A 20663-nucleotide genomic window follows, 5' to 3' on the forward strand; every position below is an offset into this window, starting at 1 on the left:
CTGCTAGGTGATTTTTACACGCAAAGGTCTACAGGAAATAGCGCGATCTAGGGGGAAAGAGCTGTTTTGACATTTCCCATGAGAGACCTTTTCTGTCTCTTGTGATAATAGACTACACGGACTCACAGAAGAACAAATCAAACCAACCAAAACAGCTTCTGCTTGAGCAAGAAGTGGAGTGACCCGTGGTGAAATGAAATAAACCCTTGTGATATAGTTCCACTGTACAGTCGTCATAGTTATTCAGAGTCACCCGTTCACGATGTTTGCTTCACTCTGCGACAGACTGGGAGTGGCCGTGGTTCGCTTGCCAGCTTGAGAAGTACCACCAGGGGTGACGATGATGTTGGAGTCGCGGCTGAACCTCGCCTGGATGATGTTGAGGAGGGCAGTCTTGAAGTGTGGGTGCTTGGTGCCGTAGATGACTGGGTTGAGGCAAGCGTTGAGGAGAAGGAACACCATGGCCAGGGGAACCCCCCGGAAGCCAAACTGGGCCAAGATGCACACACCGTATGGGATGATGCAGAGGAGGAATCCTAGGACCACGAAGAAGCAGTTCTTGGTGATGCGGGAATCCATCTCGTACATTTGGCGTGCTCTTCTCGATTTCTTTGTAGCAGACTTTGGGGAACGAGAGCGGGAGAAAAATGAGAGGCATTAATTTTGACAGAAAATATGATATATGAATGAAAGCAATGACATTAATTCTCACAATTGGAATGGTTCAGGCGGGCAAACGTATTGTTTTTGCTTTACAACGCTCATCAACAATTTAGTGGAACTATTTTCATCGAAAATCCGCTTCATGATAAATGCAGTGAACAAACTGAACGCAAACGCTGGCCTTAGCTGTTCTTGTTAGTGTGTGTGTGGGTGTGTGAGTACGTGTGTGCTTATGTGTTGGAAAAAAGAAAATAAAGAAAATTTGAAACAAACTATGCATAGTCATGATGAACTTGTGATACTTTCCTATGACGTCACAAACAGGGGGGGGGGGGGCGTTCACCAGAAAGTCAGTGCAATGTAAATACCAACACACAAAGAGCTCCTGGAAAGTGTAAAATGTCTGTTCAAATATTAACAACAAAACAAATGACTTATATTGAGAGCATCTTCTTATGATGACTTTTTTTTATTTGTTGTTGTTGGGTGTTTTTTTTTTTTCATTCTCTTGGAAACGTTTCCGAAGCTGTAGGCTTAGCCGGAAATTTCAAGAGTTATTCAAATCAGCTCTATAGTTTTTGGTTTCCGCCGCAATTCTTCTATGATTTGACCAGGCCTCCTAAAGGAAAGTCATGTCCGAAAATGGGGAAAGAAGATATCGCTTCCTTGCACCAAGTGCACCATTCCGTTAAACATGTGCAATAGTGATTATCACCACAGCGGTCATGAAAATGTTGCATGACCAGGCATAATATTATACAGCCGTGCAGCGAAGCGTCTATAATCACCTAATCAGGAATATGCAACTCCAACTCTTGTGACAATGTCTTAGAAAAAAAAAATTATATAATATTCATTTAGATTGATTATCAAAATTTGCAATGGGGTCCTCCCAAAAGACATACACCCACGAGTCATACAGCCCATGAGTTCGACACTATAGGCAAATAAGGCCCATGAGTCCGACATTAGGCAAACTATCGGCCCGCTATCAGACGAAATTCAGCACAAAGCAAAAAGACCTTTCGAATTAGACCCTTGATAAAAAGAAAACAAAACTAGAGATTGTAATTTGTCATCACTGACAAATTAAGGTGATCCGATTTTTTTAAATCAATGATTCGAGTCCTGATAGTGCAAAGTCTCAGCTACAACATATTAAAATCTGAGAGAAATTCACCGAAGCATAAGTAAGATAGTGCTCGATAAAGAGAGTCATGTCAATTTTCACATCTAAAAAATTCCCTCCCATAGAGATAACACGTCATAGCGAAGATAGAAAAAGAAGTACATATGACCTTTGACCCCACTTTGCACAAACAAGATGGCATCTGAGCAAAAAGTGGTTATTTCATGAAATGATCCCTGTAACATGGTCTTTACGTGTGCAAAATATGGGAAAGATAAGACGTGTATTCACCAAGATACAGGATGAATCATCTATGACCTTTGACCCTAATTTACATACCCAAGATGGCGTCTGATCAAGTAGTTGTTATTTTATGAAATAGTGTACGTGACATGAACTAAACATGTGCAAAATATTGGGGTGATAGGGTATGTTTTTCTTGAGTAATTGCACATAAAGTTGTAAAAAGAAAGAAATATTACAATACATCGAAGATAAGCTTTAATTTCAACCAAGTTTTTCACGTAATCCCGACAACGTATGAAAAAACGAAGGGCACACTCACGATAGCTCTACGTCTCAGCTACAACATATTAAAATCTTAGAGAAATTCACCGAAGCATAAGTGAGCTAGTGCTCGATAAAGATAGTCATGTCAATTTTCATTTTCATAAAAATTGCACTCCCATAGAGATTACACGTAAACTGGTCAAATTTGACAAGGTTACCTTCAATCCATTTTTTCGAGGTGATGTCGTCAGCTAATCAAAATTGTGTAATTACATTAATGGAAGAGCATTTCATAAGCTACAACATATTGAAATTTAGGTGAAAATTGGCAAAGGATAAGTGAGATACGCTCGAGTAATCTTGAAATTTGATGAGGTCATTTTGAAAATTTACTTTTTTTACTTTATTAAGAAATTTGATATCTTTTAATCATTTTGTCAGCATAGCCAGCCCATGAAATGACATGTACAACTCATCAGCTTTCAGAATATGTCAAGAAAATTAGGGGTCACCGTCCATCCTGACGAGTAAAATTCCGATTTAAAATTGGCGGTTTTTTGGCATAGTTGCACTGTGTATCCCCATTGACGCACGCGCGGAATTTTGAATTTGACGGGCCCGTATGACGTCATATTGAATCGGATCGACTTGAAACTTGGTAGAAATATTCCTTGACATTTCGGACATCCGATCCGTGTGAAAAAATTGAAAATTTCTATTTCATATTAGCTGTGCGTGCGAATATGTGCGCGCGCGTACGCGTCCGTCCAATTTTTTCAATTTTTCAAAAAATGCTCCAAATGGTCTGAAACGTGTGCAAAAAAATTTTGAGCTCGATTTGAGCAAACAAATATTTCAACGCGCGCGTACGCGCGCGTTTTGAGATAAAAATGAATTTTTAGAATATGAGTAGAATTCGCTTGACTTGAAATATATGTGACGTAAATTTCATTGAAATATTCCATTCCATTAATGAGATATGCATGAAAATGTGTTTTCATATAATGACGTCATAGTGACGTCACGGTCGACTGATCACTATGATTTTACTTGCGCTGTCGTCTTTGCGACATGATACATATATGGTATAAGTTTGACATTGAGAGGCAATGCACTTTCTGAGCTAACCTCTGCACAACTTTTGAGGAGAAATAAAGAAAGAAACAAAGAACTAGAGATTGTAATTTGTCATCACTGACAAATTAAGGTGATCCGATTTTTTTTTAAATCAATGATTCGAGTCCTGATACTGCAAAGTCTCAGCTACAACATATTAAAATCTGAGAGAAATTCACCAAAGCATAAGTAAGATAGTGCTCGCTAAAGAGAGTCATGTCAATTTTCACATCTAAAAAATTCCCTCCCATAGAGATAACACGTCATAGCGAAGATAGAAAAAGAAGTAAATATGACCTTTGACCCCACTTTGCACAGACAAGATGGCATCTGAGCAAAAAGTAGTTATTTTATGAAATGATCCATGTAACATGGTCTTTGCGTGTGCGAAATATGGGAAAGATAGGACAGGTATTCACCAAGATACAAGATGAAACATTTATGACCTTTGACCCTAATTTACATACCCAAAATGTTGTCCGATCTAGTAGTTGTTATTTTATGAAATAATTTACGTGACATGAACTAAACATGTGCAAAACATGGGGGTGAACGGGCGTGTTTTTCTTGAGTTATTGCAAAGAAAGTTGCAGAAAAAAAGAAATATCTCAATACATAGAAGATAAGCTTTAATTTCAACCAAGTTTTTTATCGTGTTCCCAACATTGTATGAAAAAATCATGGCAACTTAGCGATAGCGCAAAGTCTCAGCTACAACATATTAAAATCTGGGAGAAATTCACTTAGGGGTAAGTGAGCTAGTGCTCGATAAAGACAATCATGTCAATTTTCACATTTAAAAAAATTCCCTCCCATAGAGATAACACGTCATGACGAAGGTACAAAAAGAAGTACATATGACCTTTGACCTCAATTTGCACAGACAAGATGGCATCTGAGTAAAAAGTAGTTATTTTATGAAATGATCCGTGTAACATGGTCTTTGCGTGTGCAAAATATGGGAAAGATAGGACATGTATTCACTAAGATACAGGATGAAACACTTATGACCTTTGACCCTAATTTACATACCCAAGATGGTGTCCGATCAAGAAGTTGTTATTTTATGAAATAATTTACGTGACATGAACTACACATGTGCAAAATATGGAAGTGATAGAGGCCGTTTTTCTTGAGTTATTGCAAAGAAAGTTGCAGAAAGAAAGAAATATCTCAATACATTGAAGATAAGCCTGAATTTCAACCAAAATTTTTGACGTGATCCCGACATCGTATGAAAAAACTAAGGGCACACTTACGGTAGCGCAAAGCCTCAGCTACAACATATTAAAATCTGGGCGAAATTTACCGAAGGGTAAGTGAGCTAGTGCTCGATAAAGACCGTCAGGTCAGTTTTCATTTCCAGAAAAACTGCACTCCCATAGAGATAACACGTAAACTGGTCAAATTTGACAAGATTAATTTCAATCCATTTTTACGAGGTAATACCGTTATCCAATCAAAATGTTGTAATTTTATGTTTGAAAGAAAATTAAATAAGCTACAACATACTTAAATCTGAGTGAAAATTGACAAAGGACTAGTGAGATATGCTTGAATGAACTTGAAATTTGATGACGTCATTTTGAAAATTTACTTTTTTTACTTTATTAAGGAATTTGATGTCTTTTAATCATTTTGTCAGCATTGCCACCCCATGAAATGACATGTACAACTCATCAGCTTTCACAATATGTAAAGAAAATGGGGGGTCACCGTCCATCCTGACGAGTAAAATCGGATTTAAAATTGACGGTTTTTTGGCATAGTTGCACTGTATATCGCCATTGACGCGCGCGCGGAATTTCAACTTTGACGGGCCCGTATGACGTCATATTGAGTCGGATTGACTTGAAACTTGGTAGAAATTTTCCTTGACATTTCAGACATCCGATTCATGTGAAAAAACGGGAAATTTCTATTGCATATGAGCTGTGCGTGCGTATATGCGCGCGCGCGTACGCGTCCGTCCGATTTTTTCAATTTTTCAAAAAATGCTCCAAATGGTCTGAAACGTGTGCAAAAAAAATTTGAGCTCGATTTGAGCATACACATATTTCAACGCGCGCGTACGCGCGCGTTTTGAGATAAAAATGAATTTTGAGAATATGAGTAGAATTCGCATGACTTGAAATATATGTGACGTAAATTTCATTGAAATATTCCATTCCATTAATGAGATATGCATGAAAATGTGTTTTCATATAATGACGTCATAGTGACGTCACGGTCGACTGATCACTATGATTTCACTTGCGCTGTCTTCTTTGCGACAGGATACATATATGGTATAAGTTTGACATTGAGAGGCAATGCACTTTCTGAGCTAACCTCTGCACAACTTTTGTCCAGAAATAAACAATCAGTACAGATACAGAAGGTGATCCGAAGGATATTCGGATCACCTAAAGAAGAAAGATTCAGTACAGATACAGAAGGTGATCCGAGAGGATACTCGGATCACCTAACAAAACAAAAACACACACACAAAAAAAAAAGCCCACGAGACCGACACCTATCATCATGGGGTTTAATGAAATGACTAATAAAACTAGAGATTGTAATTTGTCATCACTGACAAATTAAGGTGATCCGATTTTTTTAAATCAATGATACGAGTCCTGATACTGCAAAGTCTCAGCTACAACATATTAAAATCTGAGAGAAATTCACAGAAGCATAAGTAAGATAGTGCTCGCTAAAGAGAGTCATGTCAATTTTCACATCTAAAAAATTCCCTCCCATAGAGATAACACGTCATAGCGAAGATAGAAAAAGAAGTAAATATGACCTTTGACCCCACTTTGCACAGACAAGATGGCATCTGAGCAAAAAGTAGTTATTTTATGAAATGATCCATGTAACATGGTCTTTACGTGTGCAAAATATTGGAAAGATAGGACATGTATTCACCAAGATACAGGATGAAACATGTATGACCTTTGACCCTGATTTACATACCCAAGATGGCGTCTGATCAAGTAGTTGTTATTTTATGAAAAAATGTTTGTGACATGAACTGAACATGTGCAAAATATGGTGGTGATAGGGTATGTTTTTCTTGAGTTATTGCACAGAAAGTTGCAGAAAGAAAGAAATATTTCAATACATCGAAGATAAGCTTTAATTTCAACCAAGTTTTTATCACGTGATCCCGACAACATATGAAAAAACAAAGGGCACACTCACGATAGCCCTATGTCTCAGCTACAACATATTAAAATCTTAGAGAAATTCACCGAAGCATAAGTGAGCTAGTGCTCGATAAAGATAGTCATATCAATTTTAATTTCCATAAAAATTGCACTCCCATAGAGATTACACGTAAACTCGTCAAATTTGACAAGGTTACCTTCAATCCATTTTTTCGAGGTGATGTCAATATCTAATAAAAATTGTGTAATTACATTTATGAAAGAACATTTTATAAGCTACAACATATTGCAATTTGGGTGAAAATTGGCAAAGGATAAGTAAGATACGCTCGAGTAAACTTGAAATTTGATGACGTCATTTTGAAAATTTACTTTTTTTACTTTATTAAGAAATTTGATATCTTTTAATCATTTTGTCAGCATAGCCAGCCCATGAAATGACATGTACAACTCATCAGCTTTCAGAATATGTCAAGAAAACGGGGGGTCACCGTCCATCCTGACGAGTAAAATCCGATTTAAAATTGGCGGTTTTTTGGCATAATTGCACTGTATATCGCCATTGACGCGCGCGCGGAATTTCAACTTTGACGGGCCCGTATGACGTCATATTGAGTCGGATTGACTTGAAACTTGGTAGAAATATTCCTTGTCATTTCAGCCATCCGATCAAAGTAAAGAAACGGGAAATTTCTATTGCATATGAGCTGTGCGTGCGTATATGCGCGCGCGCGTACGCGTCCGTCCAATTTTTGCAATTTTTCAAAAAATGCTCCAAATGGTCTGAAACGTGTGCAAAAAAAATTTCAGCTCGATTTGAGCATACAAATATTTCAACGCGCGCGTACGCGCGCGTTTTGAGATTAAAATGAATTTTGAGAATATGAGTAGAATTCACTTGATTTATAATATATGTGACGTAAATTTCATTGAAATATTCCATTCCATTAATGAGATATGCATGAAAATGTGTTTTCATATAATGACGTCATAGTGACGTCACGGTCGACTGATCACTATGATTTTATAAGATCTGTCGTCTTTGCGACATGATACATATATGGTATAATTTTGAAATTGATAGGCTGCGGACTTTCTGAGCTAACCTCTGCACAACTTTTGTCCAGAAATAAACAATCAGTACAGATACAGAAGGTGATCCGAAGGATATTCGGATCACCTAATTAAAGACTCCGGTAATACGCAATCTGAATATCACATGATAAGGCGATCAATCTATAGATGGTGTAAAACATTTTGTACAACATTAATCGAGTTAAATATACAAGTCTAGTAGATTTAACGGGATGATACAATATTGGGGGAGATGAGAATTGGGCTTTTAACTTTTTGCGAGATACCAAGAGAACACTAATGATATACTAGAGATTGTAATTTGTCATCACTGACAAATTAAGGTGATCCGATTTTTTTTTTTTTACTCAATGATTCAAGTCCTGATCGCAATAGGCATGACCATGCAGGTTTCTTCTGTGTTCAGAGACATTGGCCGTGTGATGTTTGGATTCTCATTTAGAAAAGGGAGTCGTATCTGCCATCTTTGGTACCAACTCTGTATACACTATAACGAAGATACAGCAACAAGTACATATGACCTTTGACCCCACTTTGCACAACCTAGCTGGCATCTGAGCAAAAAGTGGTTATTTTGTGAAATGATTCTTGTAACATGATCTTTGCGTGTGCAAAATATGGGAAAGATAAGACATGTATTCACCAAGATTCAGGATGAAACATTTGTGACCTTTGACCCTAATTTACATACCCAAGATGTTGTCCGATCAAGTAGTTGTTATTTTATGAAATAATCTACGTGACATGAACTAAACATGTGCAAAATATGGGGGTGATAGGGGCTGTTTTTCTTGAGTTATGCAAAGAAAGTTGCAGAAACATAGAAATATCTCAGCAAATCGAAGATAAGCTTTAATTTCAACCAAGTATTTTAACATGATCCCGACATCATATGAAAAAAGCAAAGGGCACGTAACGATAGCGCAAAGTCTGAGTTACAACATATTAAAATCTGAGAAAAATTCACCGAAGGGTAAGTGAGCTAGTGCTCGATAAAGACAATCGTGTCAATATTAACATCTAGAAAAATTCCCTCCCATAGAGATAACACGTCATAACGAAGATACAGAAAAAAGTACATATGACCTTTCACCCCACTTTGCACAGACAAGATGGCATCTGAGCAAAAAGTGGTTATTTAGTGAAATGATTCTTGTAACATGGTCTTTACGTGTGCAAAATATGGGAAAGATAGGACATGTATTCACCAAGATACAGGATGATACATTTATGACCTTTGACCCTAATTTACATACCCAAGATGGCGTCTGATCAAGTAGTTGTTTTTTTGTGAAATAATGTTCGTGACATGAACTAAACATGTGCAAAATATGGTGGTGATAGGGTATGTTTTTCTTGAGTTATTGCACATAAAGTTGTAAAAAGAAAGAAATATTACAATACATCGAAGATAAGCTTTAATTTCAACCAATTTTTTTTTGACGTGATCCCGACAACGTATGAAAAAATGAATGGCACACTTACGATAGCCCTATGTCTCAGCTACAACATATCAAAATCTTAGAGAAATTCACCGAAGCATAAGTGAGCTAGTGCTCGATAAAGATAGTCATGTCAATTTTCATTTCCCTAAAAATTGCACTCCCATAGAGATTACACGTAAACTGGTCAAATTTGACAAGGTTACCTTCAATCCATTTTTTCGAGGTGATGTCGTCATCTAATCAAAATTGTGTAATTACATTTATGAAAGAGCATTTCATAAGCTACAACATATTGAAATTTAGGTGAAAATTGGCAAAGGATAAGTGAGACACGCTCGAGCAAACTTGAAATTTGATGACGTCATTTTGAAAATTTACTTTTTTTACTTTATTAAGAAATTTGATATCTTTTAATCATTTTGTCAGCATAGCCAGCCCATGAAATGACATGTACAACTCATCAGCTTTCAGAATATGTCAAGAAAATGGGGGGTCACCGTCCATCCTGACGAGTAAAATCCGATTTAAAATTGGCGGTTTTTTGGCATAGTTGCACTGTGTATCCCCATTGACGCACGCGCGGAACTTTGAATTTGAGGGGCCCGTATGACGTCATATTGAATCGGATCGACTTGAAACTTGGCATAAATATTCCTTGACATTTCAGACATCCGATCCATGTGAAAAAATTGAAAATTTCTATTCCATATGAGCTGTGCGTGCGAATATGTGCGCGCGCGTACGCGTCCGTCCAATTTTTTCAATTTTTCAAAAAATGCTCCAAATGGTCTGAAACGTGTGCAAAAAAATTTTGAGCTCGATTTGAGCATACAAATATTTCAACGCGCGCGTACGCGCACGTTTTGAGATAAAAATGAATTTTGAGAATATGAGTAGAATTCGCATGACTTGAAATATATGTGACGTAAATTTCATTGAAATATTCTGTTCCATTAATGAGATATGCATGAAAATGTGTTTTCATATAATGACGTCATAGTGACGTCACGGTCGACTGATCACTATGATTTTACTTGCGCTGTCGTCTTTGCGACATGATACATATATGGTATAAGTTTGACATTGAGAGGCAATACACTTTCTGAGCTAACCTCTGCACAACTTTTGAGGAGAAATAAAGAAACAAAGAAAGAAGAAAGATTCAGTACAGATACAGAAGGTGATCCGAGAGGATACTCGGATCACCTAATTATAGAGCATACCATTTTAAGAGGAATTTATTTGATGAAAATCGGTTTTGGAATGACTGAAACATCCAAAAACAAAGTAAAACAAAGTGAGCATAATAAAGTGTGGGTCCCACACTTTATTAGAATTGCTATTTTTTGGATATCTCAGCCATTTCAAAACCGATTTCCTTCAAATGTTGAATTACATGCTCTTTAATATTTCACAAGAGGTTTCTCATTACCTCACCAAAAAATGTTAGAAATCTGAAATTAGGTCTTAACCAAAACTATACGATCCCTTTAAATTAAGTGTCATCACGACTTTTTCCAGCTTTATGCATCATAAAAAAAAAAATACAAAGTCTGATAAATGCTAGTTTCACAATCATGGATTGTTCGAGCCATTATTGCCATGAAACTTTTTCCTTGGAATGAAGAAAACGAACGAAAGCATATAAAGAAGGCTTCAAAAGATGATGATTTGAATATTGATAATACCGATTGTCTAATATTGTGTCGACGTTTGTTGTATTGGGCATGTTGGGCGGTTTAACAAAATTGAGCTGCACACTTTTGTCTATAGGGCCGAGAGAGTAAACCTTTACTATCATAAGTATGATTATGAATGAGTTTCATTTGCTCATACACTTTGAATTAAATATTATGATTTACATCACTTTGAATGATCAACAATAGTATGTTTTATCATATGTTATCTTTTGTTGTTGAATGGAAACGAAAAAGCGCAATCACATATTTTGATGATGTTCGTATGCAAAGGAAGCAGTATTTTAATATGTACCTTACTCTCCACCACGTCAAAGGATTCTGATCGGGAAACACCAGGGGACGGACCGAGGTCGATTTGTGCCTGACTTCGTCGCCGAAGATGACGCTTTACGAAGACGAAGATGCGAATGTAGGAGGAGAGAACGATGGCCAGTGGAAGACAGGACAGGAAGATGCCTTCGATGTAGGCAAGGAGAGTGGTTTCCCTCCCGCTGGCGTCGCGCTCGAGGTCGCTGCATAGTTTCGTGTCGTGGTCGAAGCCCAGCGTGATGGCGCCGCTGATGCACGGGATGATGACGACGATGAAAGGTATGAGCCAGGTGGCTGCAATCATGGCGGTGATCGGACCGCGCTGATAGATTCGCTGGTAAACAACGGGCGACATCGTGACGAGGACCATGCGATTGACCCCGATGGCCACGAGATGCCATACGCTGCTCCCGAGAGTGACATCCCGGGCGATGGCGATCGTCACGCAGAACCAGTCGGACAACGGCCATCCTGTGGGAGACAAGATACCCACCACCATCCAAGGGATCACCAGACAGGTGGCGATATCACTGACCGCCAGGCTGCAAATGAAAACGTTGGTGACGGATCGCATCTTCGTGAAGTTGATCACGGCCGCGACTACCATCAGGTTGCCGACCAGCCCAAAGAGGCATACCGCGATGAAATACGTGGATATCGCGATCCTCCCACCATAGTTTGTGAAATCGACATCGACATCATTATCGTCACTCATTGTGTCATTGCGATCATCTGCCATAATTAGTCCAGCAACTTTCATCCTATTCTTTTATAATAATTCCCTGCCAAGTCTTTCTCAAAGTTTAATTCTTCACATGTAGGAAGAAACAGAGCCTTCGTTCGCGTCCACCAAGTTGTATTTATTCACGTCATCCACAGTCACCAGGACATGCGAAATCAACACCGCCAAGAAGTCCATTAGATAGGGACTTTCTAATTCCCCTTTTCCCAGAAGAGAGAGTAAAATGCACATAGATACACAGCGTATCACACAACCGAGTCGGAATATATACCACTTACCACTTAACACGGAAAAGTATCACATAAAGTAAAAATAAATCACACGGAAAAGTATCAAATAACTGTAAATGAGATAACTGAGAATGGATCACGTTCAACAACCAACGTGCCATGTAGTGTGGAAAAGACACTACATGGCGGCAGCCACACTTTACGGGATGTCAATGGTAGTGGCCAAAGATTACTTTGCTGTAGATCCTGTTCATATTTTCATATCTAGACCAACAAGGCTTCAGCGTGTGACTGCATGGTTTTGTGGGGTTTTTTTATTTTCGGAAAAAAGTTGCGGGCCATCCTGTCAAACGTGCCCGCATGTTTGTTTGGCTGTAATACACATTTCCCCGGATACATGAACCGCAGTAATAACAGCAACCAGTATGTTGTCATTTTACTGATTTCTCTATAAGTAATCCCAACTTCCGCTTAGTCTATCGATATTTGTGAATACAAAGGCTAGTTGCACATGATCGGGAAAAAATATGAACGATAGCGCATTGCTGAGCTGGCTAGCAGCTTGATCAAGAACAATGCTTATCAGAAACTCAGCTTGAAGCTACCTCAATTCAATTCAATTCAATTCAAAGGTTTTATTTTCACTTCTTTCAACAGAATGTAAAAAAAAAAAAAAATATAGATTCGACATGCGTTTGAAGGAATGATACATAGATAGCAAAGAATAACATTTGTCAATAATCATTACAAAATTACAAAACCTCCCCCCCCCCTCCATTTCACTCCTAAAAGATCGATGCTCAAATAATTTTCTCGAAGCCGGTCTAGAAGCCCTTCAAGGCTCTACTTGACAAATCATACATAATGCAGCTTTACTTGATGATAGCATTATTACGAATTAAGCATCAGCAGCAATACAATACAGGCATACATTCAAATAAGGCAATACCTTTTATATTCCTATTTTCTTGACACATTGTATCTGAACATTTGGCACTTTAGTTATGTTTCCCTTTTTTGTACTATTCGAAAATAAACATGAGTTAAATTGCCTTTTTCTCCTCCTTTTGTGAGTGGGGAAATAGTAAACTTGGTTGAAATTTGAAAAATAATCTACAACTTTCCACGAGTCATGTATAGGCCAATAAGTACTGTCACTAACACTCGAACATCGTACTCACGGTCGAAGTCAGAACGTGCCTTGATTTTAAAGATTGCGTAGATTGCTGAAGGTAATGATATCCGTACTTTGATCTGATTTGATCCTAGTACCACATAGCATAGAAAATGAATTCTCATGTTGTAAACTTTTGAGGTTTTCACCAGAACAGACTGCCGAGGAAGCGGTGACATGCCTCATTCTTTTTTTTTTTCTTTTTTTTTTATTTCTTCCTGGGCTAGTCTGGGAGAGCTTTAATCATTTATCATGTGTTACTGTTGTTGTTACCTTTGGTTTATTTTGTTTGTGTTTTTATATTTTATTGTTTTTTTGTTTCGTTTTCTTGTTTGTTAACATACTTCGGTGCCTTTTCGGTCATTATAATAATAGTTTTATGTATAGCTTATATATAGTTGCAAGTTATTATATACATATGTGCAATTCACGAAGTTTCAAGATGAGGTATGCCTTTTTCCCCAGCAAAGATACTGGTGAATCATTTATATCATAAATAACTGCCATACAACACAACGTGCTCCAAAGAACATTGAACGTTTTGATAAGTATACACTATATAGCCCTGTTGCTGTACACTATACTGTCGCGCACGACGTTTGGTTGGGCTAGTTTTCATATGACTATTATGATAATTATGACGTTATATTCTATGAAAGACGCTAATGGCGTTCTGCATAATCATTGATGGTTAAAGAAGGGAGATATAAAGTCATTAGCATTAAAGGGCTTTTATCTAGAATAACGTATTTTTATTTATGTGTATACACTTTGTTATCAGTAGTTTTGTGTATCAGCACTAACCAAGAGGGTTGAAAAGGTACGAAGAAAATGTCCTGTATGTGCCGTAGATGTTGCAATTTCAAGGCCAAATCTCATTTATAATACTATATACTTCAGTTAGAACGGGGGATAGACTCGAAAGTGTATTTTAGATCTGTTGCCCCTATTCACAATATTTCTTCTCTAATTTTCACTGTTGTGATATAAATGTGTTTCATTAGTGGCCGGCGCCACGATTTTAAAAGTGCGGGGGGGGGGGGGGGGTGCAGTTTATATTCCACTTCCGGGTTTCCTCAAAGGTTTTCTTACCCCCGCCAGAATCCCTCTGGTGCAACCCTCTATCGGCAAAAGCTTTTTGTTCTGGTGCCACTTCCGGGGTTAAAAGAGTGGGGGTGCAAAGTCGTTACACGCATTCCCATGTATTGTGCAAGAAAGAAAAGAAAAGAAAAGAAAACAAACAAACAAACAAACAAGTCACCTGTTTGTTTGTTTGTTTGTTTTTCGCACAATCATTGGGAATGGGGACCCGAGTCCCCCCCCCCCCCCCCCCGTTCCGCCGGCCTTTAGTCCGTTTTAATCATGGTTCTAATCACGTCGCTCTCAGTAGAGGCATTTCTACTCATTCGGAGGGGAAACATTTCACAGATTTCTGTTCCATGCAGCTCTATTGATGGCGTCCCGCTACAAAATAGTACGCATAATAAAGTGGAAACTTGATTGTGTAATTTACACTATTGTATTTATTCTATTTCACAAGATAACAAATTTTACAGGTTCTTGTCTATACAAACGACAATACTTACAGGGTCGGCGCAGCCGTGGGGCCGTGGGGGCTAGGGTCCCCACACTTTTTGTGCACCATATAAAGGAATACATAAGGTGTTATCACTTTGGGCCCCCACACTTTTTCAACCCGGAAGTACGTAAGTGGCACTAAAATAGAAATAGATAGAGATCTTCAAGTATTGCGGCGGTAAGGTTATGTGTTTTCTCTGAAGACATTTAGTAGCTCATGAAACCCGGAAGTGGACCCCTACACTGTTGAAAACACTTTGCCGGCCCTGACTTATACATTCAAGGAGCTACTACAGACATGGAGTCCCAACAGAGTAATTTACGACCGAACTCTTTACGCAACGCGCTTAACTTCAAAGTGCCGCAGCGACGTTATCACCAAAATCTTGCCCCCGGTGACAGCTGCAGCGCGCTTTCAAGATCAAGTTCGATGCCGCAGCTCTGTCCGTTAGTGGAGGAGAGTAAAAATTGTCGAAACAAACACACGTCTCTTTTGTGCATGCGCAGTCCATAAGTCAGCCATTTTAGTATGCGCAATCGAAATCATCGAATCCACAACGAAATTTCGAATCTGGTAGTCGTTATTTCGCGAAATTTGGACCTGAGATGGGTGAGTTATGATGAAATATGTATAAAAACATGCCATATTACCTTCACTTTTTAAATTCCTCTACATGAAACATGACTTTTGTGGGAACTTTTAAAGTAATTTCGTTCGAAAGAGGATACTTCAACCTTTCGAATGCAACCGAGCATGAGAGTGCCAACAGGTGCCAACACATATTAAAATGCATTGGAAGTGAGCTGACGGTGGGCGACACTGTCGTCTGCTCACGTCTTCATACAGTCCCATTTGTTCATATTTGTGTTAGTCGTCAATTCATGACAAAGTTTTGATCTCTGCCCAAACTCAGACTTGATTACGAATACGATCCATATTACCTTCGCTTTTTAAATTCCTCTGCATGAAACATTACTTTTGTGGGAACTTTTAAAGAAATTTCGTTCGAAAGAGGATACTTCAACCTTTCGAATGCAACCGAGCATAAGAGTACCAACAGGTGCCAACACATATTAAAATGCATTGGAAGTGAGCTGACGGTGGGCGACACTGTCGTCTGCTCACGTCTTCGTACAGTCCCATTTGTTCATATTTGTGTTAGTCGTCAATTCATGACAAAGTTTTGATCTCTGCCCAGACTCAGACTTGATTACGAATACGATTATCCGTTCATCACGATTAATTAACTTTAGTCTTAAGATTTAGCTTAAGTCTAAGAATAAGAATAAAACTAAATTGTTACTTAGTTTACTATAGATCAAAATTTGGAGTAAGAAGCTTGATAAAATAAATATGTGATACTCAGTCATGTCTTAACTCACGAAATTCGCGAAAATAAAAGCGCGAACATTTCAGGTAATACAGTAGAATCTCATTTTGTCATGTTTTCCCAAGCCAAGTCACCAATGAAACTCTTAACTAGATCTAGATCTTAGTCTTAGAGTTGAAACTTAAATCAGTAAATTTAAAGGCATAATTTACCATTTGCGCATGAAACAAAAACCCAGCATTAGTGCTTTAAAATGGTTCTAAAATTTGAGTTAGGGATAGAAACAACCACTGTAAAAATTTGAATCCGTATAATTGATGTTAAGTGTTGCTACATACACAAAATGTGAACAATAGTTATAATAAAAATGTTTCCAGACTAAACCGTCTACAGTTACGGTTTATTGAGAAAAACACTGATATCTCCTTATATTTTAGGCTTTATTGAGAAAATTTTATATGGTAGGATGTTTTGTGATATAACAGACCTACACATATGCATCAAATGTGATATTTTGAAATTTTTTGAAATCACTGCTCCCAAAGGTAAACTTGACCTTTAAGCCGTTTCGGCTTTCTCCTTTGCCTTTCCATCCCATGCCATGGTCTGTTCCTTTCCCCTAGGAGCTAGTTTTTTTTTAGTAATAGTACTGTAGTAGCTCCTTGCTTTCCCTCATATTTTCACAACTACGGACACGAAAACATGCAGGTGGGTACTTGTAGCTGTAGTGCTGTACTGTAGTGTAGAATTGGTGTATAAAGACCGATTTGGGGAGGCCAAAAATACAATGAAAATCGACATTCTGTTTGAATCAATCTCAGAATCATCGGGAACCAATTCCAACTGTTCGATTTCTAACAGGTTACACAATTCACTCTCCGCAATATCGTCAAAACCCGCCATATCGAACAAATGTTTGGACGGTACACAACGAATTGAACAAGCAAAATCAAGCAGTTCGAACGCGATGGATCGCATGCATTATGCAGTGTCTCCCAGAAACCGCACAAATATCAACCAATTCCGCACTTCCTCCTTCAAACACACATTTCCGAATTACGGATTACTAGTGGGTTTTCCCCGATGAAAACGCGATCGCTCCGTAATGTTTATCACAACGCAGTGCGGAAACCACCAAAGCGTGCGATAGAAACGCCAAACCCGGGCGATTATGCCACGGACGTGGACACAGATGTCGTAAATCACGCTCGGCTCCCCGCTGCGTATACGCGCGTTCGTCGAAGCGGCATCGAAGCTAGATCAAAGAAGGTTGGCTTGATGGGACTCCATGTCTGTAGTAGCTCCTTGATACATTCATCCCATTGGAATCCCATGACTAAGCGTGGAAAATTAAAAGTACAGACATAGAGTATATAATATAAGACTTTAAAAAAGGAGGGCGGGCTGAGGAAGGTGCAAAGAGGGCTTGTAGACGAAAGGCTCATTTGGCAATAAGAATGACACAATGCTCAGTTTTTCTCTTTCAGCTTTCCCGTAGATTTTGTTGTTGTTCTTCAAATGGATTTCATTGGTCAATGATATGAAACGTGAAGATTAGTCTAGATATCACTGGAACATAAACATGCTACTTTACATAGAATATTGCAACCACACAATTTACTACAACAAATGACTCGTGTTAAAGGACAAGTTCACCTTCATAGACACATGTGGGGTTTGTGAATGCAGCAATATTAGCAGAACACATCAGCAAAAGTTTGAGGAAAATCGAACAATCTGTTCAAAAGTTATGAATTTTTGAAGTTTCTGCTCAGTCACGGCTGGATGAGAAGACTAATATAGCTTGTGATGTCACATGTGTACAACGATATAAAGAAAAAAATAAAGAAAATTCAACACATTTTTCACTTTTCTCGCATAACATTTGACTTCTCTTTTTCAGAAAGCAGGGGGAATAATATTACCCTAACATACATCAGTTAAAAAGTCAAAGAAATGTGCACTTTATTAAAAAAGTAAAGTTTTGTGAAATTCTCTTTTTATTTTTCTTATATCGTTGTACGCATGTGACATCACACACTATTGTAGTCTTCTCATCAAGCAGTCACTACTTAATACTTAAAAAATTCATAACATTTGAACGGATTGTCCGATTTCCCCTAAACTTTCGCTGATGTGTTCTATCAATATTGTTGCCTTCACTCAATCCACATGTTTATCCTGGTGGACTTGTAAACACAGTCACCGACACATGTATACATGGTGCTATACCCGGAAAATAGTACACTAAAAGTAGAATTTTATCTTTCAATGAATTTATATAGAATTAATTTGACCCTGGATAGTTGACTGTTCAGTGTGTTTGGGGGAATTCTATTTTCACCTATATATCAAAATTTATAAAATCTTGTATCTATCATGCTTGTTCGATTAAAAGTAAAACACCAAGGACTTCTGTCCATAGGAGTATATTGAGTACTCATCAATTATTCCTCCTTTATTACTGAATTGCTCTGAAATATTGTTCTAAAAATTCAATAATAAATAAATATATAAATAAATATACATGTAGTATACAATTTACGTTATCTGAAGAAGCGTCCAAATAATATTATAGTATTTTCCCTCTCGTGGTTTGGAAGAAAAAGAAGGGCAGAATTTTTACTCATCGTCCTGTAGTTTGTTTGTTCTATCAACAGTTATGAGAGCGGATCACAAGAACATTACTCAACGTAGTTTCCAAATACCTTCCCCTGGCTTTTTCTTTGCGTATACATGGTGATTAAAATTAATTTGAAATAGAATCAAGATGAAAACGCGACTACCACACAGTCAAAACGATTATTGATCAGTAAATTCCTGGTCATATGAAATTTTAACCTACGGATTATCTCCAGCAGAATCGCATAACTAATACAAAGGCTAACAGATGACAGAGTAACGCAACAAAATTTCAGACTGAGTGAAAATTTATCATTCTGACCTTCAAACCCGTTGTGTGATAAACAACCTATCTCATTATACACTGAGAAGAAGTTTTGTTTTTGATCAACTTAATACACACAGCAAGAAACGTAAGTAAACACTATTTTGAGGTCATATTTTTCGTAGAAGATTTTGATATGATTTAATGTATTATATACCATATTAAAGGTAATTTCATTGGCTATTAAGCTAATAGGTTAATTGAAATGAAAGCTTTACGCATAAGTGAGCAGATCCGTTTTTGTCCTCCCAGACACAAAATAAAAAATTGCAAAAACTGCTGGCATGTGCTCTTTTATTTGCAAATGCCCTTCACGATAACATTAATAACAAAAGAGTACTTTAACACAATGAAAGACGTGAATGAAATAGCAAAAATAAGCTTTCGTTCTCTTTATCTCTTTATAACCTCTAAGAAAAGCAAAGTGGGGAACTAAAGGGGAAAATAAGAATTTTCTGTCAAGTCAAACTTCAAATGACATAAGGGAATAATTAGCATAAAGATGATTAAATGAGCAGAATTTCTTTATTTAATTCTGTTAATCTAGCAATTTAAAAATTCATAAGACAAATTCAATAACAAAACATTATTCACAATTTGCTGATTTAAAATAACCCTCAAATTTCTACCAATTTTTATCAATTATTAGGTCTTCTTGTATTTCAATTGAATTTAGATTTGACAAAAGATTTTGTATTTTCCTCCCTTTTTAGGCTTCACTGATCATTTTGGCTTTAAAGATATCATAGAGATCAAAGGTCTATTTTTGCAACTTAATTCATGTTTCGTTTTGTGTGAGATGTGTTGTTTGTTCTTATTGTTCTATGGGAGAGCACATACGCATGAATGACAACTTGATCAGTTTTGCAATTTTTACTTTTGTGCCCTGGAAGAGAAAAACAAAGGTGTTCACTGATGCTTAAAATCTCCCTTTTTGATGACCTACCAGATTGATAGCCAAATACCTTTAAAGGGGATGGCTAGTAACTGATCAGTGGGAATCAGTAGGAATGCTGGGGGATGATTGTTCCAATCCTCGTGGGATTCATTTAAGAGAACATTATAATCATATCTATTGTTTGGTGACATTTATTTGCTTCAGAATGGTCTCATATTCAAGTAATGTGCAGTTTAATGTTTCCAGATTAGCATGCCTGTACAGTGACGGGGCGATCGTTAACGAGTAACTGCACATTTCTTGAATATGGGACAATTCTGAAGCAAATAATAATTGTCACACAACAATAGACATATAATACACTCTTAAATGAATCCCGCAAGGATTGCAACAATCATCCCCCAGCATTCCAACTGATTCCTACAGATCAGTTACTAGCCATCCTCTTTAATATTGTAAATAATACATTAACTTTTAGCGAAATAGTCTATGAGAAAAATAAACTTGAAAAAGTGCTTACTTTCTTTCTTTCTTTCTTTTTTTTTGCTGAGTGTACAAAGATCAGATAATCCTTAGGAATCCGACAAACGACAGACTTTGTGAGTTTGTGGGAGGAGGACGAGGAGGAGAAAGAGGAGGGG

General features: G+C 37.6%; 1 protein-coding gene across 1 annotated transcript; it reads right to left on the reverse strand.

Annotated features, from left to right (window-relative positions):
• Positions 1–249: 249 nt before the first annotated feature.
• LOC140229780 (G-protein coupled receptor moody-like) lies at positions 250–11861 on the reverse strand. Its single transcript, XM_072310014.1, has 2 exons — positions 11106–11861; positions 250–621 (listed from the first exon to the last, which is right to left on the reverse strand). The coding sequence occupies exons 1-2, from the start codon at positions 11859–11861 to the stop codon at positions 250–252; spliced, it is 1128 nt and encodes a 375-aa protein (XP_072166115.1).
• Positions 11862–20663: the final 8802 nt, after the last annotated feature.

This window comes from Diadema setosum, chromosome 6, assembly GCF_964275005.1.
Source record: "Diadema setosum chromosome 6, eeDiaSeto1, whole genome shotgun sequence".
Classification (NCBI taxonomy): domain Eukaryota; kingdom Metazoa; phylum Echinodermata; class Echinoidea; order Diadematoida; family Diadematidae; genus Diadema; species Diadema setosum.

What these genes read in the sequence shown, in the direction of transcription:
- LOC140229780 (XM_072310014.1), bottom strand. Translation starts at nt 11,861, where the DNA reads ATGGCAGATGATCGCAATGACACAATGAGTGACGATAATGATGTCGAT. An exon ending in TTGACGTGGTGGAGAGTAAG is followed by an intron (nt 622 to 11,105) that starts GTACATATTAAA and finishes CGTTCCCCAAAG; the next exon opens with TCTGCTACAAAGAAATCGAG.